General features: G+C 48.1%; 1 protein-coding gene across 1 annotated transcript; it reads left to right on the top strand.

The window, feature by feature from the left end:
• The first annotated feature begins 1,189 nt into the window (after positions 1-1,189).
• ADRA2A (adrenoceptor alpha 2A) lies at positions 1,190-6,857 on the top strand. The gene has a single exon (XM_083741458.1). It carries the CDS (start codon positions 2,145-2,147, stop codon positions 3,504-3,506), a length of 1,362 nt encoding a protein of 453 aa, XP_083597584.1. The 5' UTR covers positions 1,190-2,144; the 3' UTR covers positions 3,507-6,857.
• Positions 6,858-7,061: the final 204 nt, after the last annotated feature.

The raw sequence follows: 7,061 nt of genomic DNA, 5'->3' as shown, positions 1-7,061 counted from the left end.
GCTAGTTCTGAGAACACAGGGCCTGATGCAACCCAAGCTAAGCATGTTTTTAAAGGCTCATGCATTTCAGTGGGAGAATTAAGAACTTAACATGGCTTTTCCTAGTGAAAAACCACGAGTCAGTGCTAAATTTCCCCATTGAAATCAATGGGACTTTACAAAAATGCTTACGTTTTGCTGGATTGGGCCTTGGGTGTCTTTTGGGAATCCCTATGCATAATCTGGATTTGTGTTTGTGTATGCGCGCGCATGCATGTGCATAGATTTATTTTAGCACTGTCCTTTGTGTGTATGTCTGAGTGGAGAATAGGGACACTGTAAGGCAAGGAATAGCTATCATGGTGACCTCTAAATGTTGTTTACCCACAACTCCAATTGCCATCAGACTCGGGCAACATGGCCAATGTTAGGAATGATGGGATTTGGACTCTGACAACATCCGTTAGGTCTCATGTTGGCTAGCTAGCCCTGATGTAAGCAGTGCCCCCCCCCCAAATCAAGTAAAAAAATAAAAATACTCAACTGACCAACTGCATCGCAGATAACTCGGTTCTGCCCCTTCCCACATAAAGGCTGCCCCCTCCAAAATAAATCCCGGCTAAGCCCATGGTAGGATCTTTGTGTACAGAATAAAGAGGTGCCTATTTGTATGGGGAGATATGTAGACATTCCTTAGCCAAGGGATCTGGGCAGGTCCTGTGTGCATTTGCAAGGGGTGCAAGTGGCCTGTGCTGGTCTCTGCAGCTGTAATCTGTCTTTGTGCACAGAGGTGGTAGAAGTGACTCAGGGAGGGACTTGTGACTGTGCAATGGCTGTGCAAGGTGCATGCTGCTCTTGTGTAGGCGAGCAGTTGTGTGGTGGCCCCAGACCAGTTCCTCAAGAGCCAGTACAAGCAACATACCACTTGTTGGTTTTGCCTAACTTTCCCTGGATGAGGGAGACGAACATATGAGAGAGAGAGACGGCGGCATTGTACCCCGGTGAATGCTATGCACAGGGGAGGGAAGATATCCATAGCTGTCAGGTGTGAGAGAGACAGAGAGAAAGATAGATGATAGATAGCTCTGTTTTGGGTGTGTGTGCGAGAGAGCGAGAAGTCTCTGTAGCCGAGCGGGTGGGGCGCGCTCTCGCTCGCGTCCAGCCAGCTCCGTGGGAAGTTGCTGGGCTCCGCGGGAGCGCCCTCAGAAGGGCGCAGGTGGGCGAGGGCGCGCGTCTTGCCAGTGGCCCGTCGGAGTTTCCTGCTCTCCCTTCTCCGCCTGGGGAGCGAGCGAGGAGCGCGGCGCTCTTGCGAGGCAGAGGCGGAGAAGCGCGCAGGGGGCCGTCCCCACGTGGCGCTGACGCTGCTGCTCGGTACCACCGGACCGAGCCCGGGCTATAAAGCGAGCCGGGAGCGGGGAAGGCAGTGCTCGAGCGGGCGCCACTGGCTGCGGACGGCGCTGGCTCCGCCACCGACGAGAGTCTGCCGGGCGCGCCCCCTGCGCCGCCGCCGCCGCCTCCTCCTCCGCCTCCCTCGCGCCCCGCGACTGGCTTCAGCGAACCGCGCGGCGTTTCTCGCTGCCGTCTGGGATCTGCTCCGCCGCGTTTCTCTCTGCCGTCTGGGAGCAGAAGCCGCCCCTCGTGGGTGGGGAGGTCCTACCTGCCCCGCCGCCCTTTCAACTCTCCGGGACCCTCCCGGCGAAGGTAAGCGGGACTTTCGTCGTCTCCCAGCCCCGGCGGCTTCTGAATGGCTTCCTGAGGAGCCCCTCCCTTCTAGGCTGGACTTATTGGCGACTTTGCGGGAGAGGCGGAAGACGGGGTCGACTTCGTCCCGTCGATCCGCCCGGAGATGAGCTAGCGAGGGCTGGGAGGGCAGAGGCGAGCCGCGCGCTTCCCTGGCCGAAGGGAGACCCGGAGACGGCAGAATCGGAGCCGGTTCCCTCCCCAGTGGAGATCGCTGCTGCTGCTGCTGCTGCTCCTCTCGTCGGTTATCGTCAGCGGGGCTGGGAAAGCTGAAGGCAGCGGTTGTTCCTGCTGACTGGATTAAGGCTGCTCTTTCTGACTTCCCCAGACCGGACTTGCTTGATCCGCCGGGCAGCCAGAGCTCCCCTTCCTCGCAGGGTGTGTGTTAGGGTCACATCCGCCAACAGCCTACCGAGCTCGGGTTGATGTTTAACCTGGGGAGCCCGTTCACCGAGAGGGGGGGAATCTCTTCCCTGGCACACCTGCACCAGCCGCTGCTGGAGGGAAGCAGCTACTCCCAGCACATGGATGGCAACGGGAGCCTGAATGGGAGCGACGGTGGGCAGAAAGGGGGCCTCCCTTACCCCATGTACACCACCTTGGCCCTCATCACCCTCGCCACGCTGCTCATGCTCGTCACCATCTTTGGCAATGTCTTGGTCATCATTGCCATCTTCACCAGCCGAGCGCTCAAGGCCCCTCAGAACCTCTTCCTGGTCTCCTTGGCCTCGGCCGATATCCTGGTGGCCACCCTGGTCATCCCCTTCTCTCTGGCCAACGAGGTGATGGGCCACTGGTATTTTGGCAAAGTGTGGTGCGAGATCTACCTGGCCTTGGATGTGCTCTTCTGCACCTCTTCTATCGTGCATCTCTGTGCCATCAGCCTTGACCGCTACTGGTCCATCACCCAAGCCATTGAGTACAACCTCAAGCGCACGCCGCGCCGCATTAAGAGCATCATTTTCCTTGTTTGGATCATCTCTGCGGTCATCTCCTTCCCACCCCTCATCTCCATCATGAAACAGGGCGACCCTGACAGTCAGCAAGCGAAGCTGAATTCGGAGAGCAAGGAACCCAGTTGCAGCATCAACAAAGAGACATGGTACATCATCTCTTCCTGCATCGGCTCCTTCTTTGCTCCCTGCCTTATCATGATCCTTGTCTACATGCGCATCTACCAGATTGCCAAGAGGAGGACTCGGGTGCCTCCTGGCAAGAGAGCGGAGGCCGCAGAGAGGAGGCAGAATGGTCTGGCAGATAAGGATGACATGCCCGCAATGACCAAGCTCAATGGGGAGAAGGCAGCCGTGGCAGGAGGAAGCCAGGAGAGGGAAGAAGTCAATGGTATAGACCTGGAGGACACCTCTTCATCGGAACACAATGAGAGCCATCAGACCAGGAAGCAGGAGAGGCCGCAAAGGGGCAAGGGGAAGACCAAGCTAAGCCAGATTAAGCCTGGGGACACTTTGCCAAACAGAGTTGATGAGGAAAGAGATGCGAAAGCTTCCCGGTGGAGAGGCAGGCAGAACCGAGAGAAACGCTTCACTTTTGTGCTGGCGGTTGTGATTGGGGTTTTTGTGGTCTGCTGGTTCCCTTTCTTCTTCACCTACACATTGACTGCCGTTTGTAAGAGCTGCCCCGTGCCCGATACACTCTTCAAGTTCTTCTTCTGGTTTGGTTATTGTAACAGTTCCCTCAACCCTGTCATCTACACCATCTTCAACCATGACTTCAGGAGATCCTTTAAAAAGATTCTCTGCAGGATAGACCGGAAAAGGATTGTGTGAGGGGTGGACTCAAGTTTGTTTACAAGACTTGTTTACAGAAGAGAGGCTCAGCTCTGGCTGGGCTTTGGAAGTGGGTGGTGTCTTATCCAGTGACTGGCCTTTGACTTCTCAAAGACTTCAGGTGACTTTGGCCTTGGCCCAGGTGGAGATGTTTCTGCCCAGTGATGGCTCTAGAGACCTGTTTGTAGGTATTGTTTCTATACACTTACAAGCTGAGCTTATGGCAAACTGAAATTAACTGATTGGAGTGTGTAAGCCAGGGAAGCAACAAAGATGAAAATATAAGTCATATATTTCAGAAGCACTTTCTTTCTATTTTTGCCCTTTGGATGATATGTCCCTGACATCCTTGCAAAACTACAGTATTGCATCTTTGAGATCTGTACATCTTTAACTTTTGTAGGAGAAAGCAGCTTTGAAACCACTTTAAATATTTCTTGAGAACTTGAAATATATGTGGGGTGGGGAAAAATAAACAAAGACACATCAGAATGAACCTTCAGAGCCATCTCATCCATCTTAAAAATGACAGTATTAAATGCTAAGATTTCCAATGTGGTTTTGGCTTTGTAAACTGGTAGCATAAGCTTGACCATGGCCAGTGTTTTATTATACACCCTATATGTATTTTTTTTTTAAAAAAACAATGTTTATGTTTTTTGTTTATGCAGTATTGTTAAAAAGCTTTATTTCCTCTTTTCCCATCAGCTGAAAGAAACAAGCATTAAAAGTTTCACAACTGAGAAGCATAGTACCTCTCAAAAGGATGAGCTCCTTTTAGATTTGTGATGCTGAAGAGCAGCTGGGTTCTTAAAGGGTTAAGATAAGGTGCTCTTCCCTTGAAGTTACTCCACTGACTGTGTTCAATGCTAACTTATTTCCCCCTACCTGTGACTGTAAATAGATAAAATGATAGATGCAGCCTTTTTGTTTTACTTTACAGTGTTACCTGATTTGCATTGATTACATTTTCATTTGTGCAAGGTGTCTGCACAAGAAAGCCTTCTTTCGTGCACAAGGACACTTCAGTGTGGGTATGGAATTTTTAAATTATTATTATTTTGGAGTAACCGTAAGCATGTCAGCTTTCATTTTTTTTTTCTAATTTCAGGTTTGGTTTATAAACATTTTCTTTGATTTGTCCTAGAGAAAAAGCAAATTATTGGTGTTATTCTACACCATATGTAAAAAACATTCATAGCAACACAGGGAGGAAAAGAGTCAATAATTGTGTTAAACATCTTCCTGATTCCACCCCCCCACTGTCCCAGCTGATGGCAAATAACTTCCTTGTCCAATAAGACAAACATCCTGAATATGATTAAAAGGGTGTAGGATGGGAAAGCAATTGGGGACCTCATTTAAACATTATAAAAAGAGTATTCGTTTAAATAAAAACTGATCATGATAGTTTCTGGCTGGTGATGGTGGTTAAAAACAGACATATATTCACAATGCTAAGGTTACCCGAGTTCTTCCTTGAAGCTAAATTTCTTAGTTGAATTGGCCCTTTTTAATTAAAAAATGTCTCCATTCTACAGAACACAACTGACGCCCCTCCTTTCAGACCAGTCCTCTTCTGACTGTAGAAACAGGCAGCAAGTCTCAGCGCTGCCTCTTAGCTTTGAATGTGACAGCTCTATTCAGTGAAACAAAACAGCTGTCAGATGGGATGCTACAACCAGAGGAAGGGAAGGAGAGGTAGCCACTGAACACTGAAAGTGTTACTTGTGCCCAGCTTTGAAATGGTTTTCTCGTTGGAGAGCCTGCTAGAGCTGACATTTCAAATACAGAACTTCCTTTTAAAACAAAGCAATTTTCTAGGGAGAGGAGATGATGACCCTTCCGTAGAACTGCATACTGGTATATACAAAGTTGTGGTGTGTTTCTAAAGTGCGCAGGTGCACACGTATGTTTACACAGCGGGACACGCCATTGGCTATGCCAGCACAGTGCCACAAAACGGCAGTCTTAACAATGGCGTTGCAAACCTGTTGCAAAGATGACTCATTTTAGCAACGCAGGGAGAAAACGCTTAGAAATGAACCAGGGGTTTTGGACTGGTATTTGTATTTCCCTTCCTTTTTTTCTTTTAACGGTGTGATAATACTCCTTGCAGAAAGATGCAATTAGAAAGGCCCCACCATTATAACCTTTGTGATTTCCCCCACTCATTGCAGCTACTAAAATATGAAACGCCTGAATCTTAATTATTCCCTATTTGCTAGAGAAAGACGAGGATTAGATACGGAGGAGTTTTATTTCCGTTTTAGGCAAACTGCCTGCATCGTGGCTCTGTCCAATGATGTCCTGTGCTAGTTGAATAAGGTACCTCATTTGGGACACATTATGGGGCCTCTTCTCTCAAGGTTTCATAGGAGTGCTCAGGGCAGACTGGCCACTTCTGAGCTGGGGTATTAGTCTCTGACAGATTCTGGCTGGCAAGGAGTTCAATGGTCCTTCGAATGGAAAGCACAGTCTGGTGTCCATCACTCGGAAGGTGGTGGACTCTCCTTCATTGAAAGCTTTTAAACAGAGTTTGGGTGGCGTCAGGGATTCTTGAATTTGGATGGCATCTGTCAGGGATTCTTTAGCTGTGATTCCTGCAATTGCAGGGGGTTGACCCTCAGGGAATCCTTCCCAACTCTATGGTTCTGTGCTTCTTTAGGATATCAGAGCAGGCACAACACCACAAGGCACAAACCCAGAAGAAGTTAGAAGTGGTTAAGGCTTATTTAGCTGGAACACCAAAGTTGTCTCCAGCCTGTGCACACATGCCTGGAAACTGATTTCTTATGAGTGCGGTATAGCTTTAGTTTATGTATGGAGCTCTAGTTCAAATGTGGAGCTTCCCTGCCCATCAAAGCTGCTCTGCTGTTATTCAGTGGGAGAAGGAATTATGCATACCCATTGGTGTGCACATACAGATGTTCTCCTACCATTGGCATTTACAGGGCCAGAGCCATGTCCAGATGTGTGATAAAGCACTCATGGGACTCTTCTTTCGGGCTGATAGTTTTTAAGACAGAATAAATCACAATTTTTCAGACAGCCAGTCTGAAGTAGCATAAGTAAGAAGTTAACTGACCGTTGCCAGAGGATTCTTTTTTTAAAGAATTGCCTCTTTTTTAGGATTTCAATATTAAGTTAATGTATGCATTCATGAAACAAATGGATAATATTGATTTTTCTGGAATGTGTTTTTGAAACTTTAATTGCACCTGGTACAACCACCTCATCAATGCCATTTTTTTTTGCTTTTTAAGAGAATTATATCTGTAAACAGATATGGCCATAATGTATTTTTTATTTACAAAAAATAAGAATAAAAAGTTTACACATTAAAAAGCATGTTACATCTCAACCTGTCTGTATTTTCAGCCATTTCCAGGTTTTATGGACTTACATGGAAATGGGAAACTGACCTTTTAAATCACCTGCTGAAGTTGCCTCTTGTAGTTTGCATAAGTCATTGTTCTGCGTCATGTGAATGTGAACAATGGTCTGCTTCATTGTGCACCGACAGACTGACAAACAAGCCTTTGATATTATTTT

This window comes from Podarcis gaigeae (assembly GCF_964106915.1).
Source record: "Podarcis gaigeae genome assembly, chromosome: 5".
Lineage (NCBI taxonomy): Eukaryota > Metazoa > Chordata > Lepidosauria > Squamata > Lacertidae > Podarcis > Podarcis gaigeae.
The sequence above is the reverse complement of the archived record's forward strand: the minus strand, read 5'-3'. Positions and strand labels throughout refer to the sequence as shown.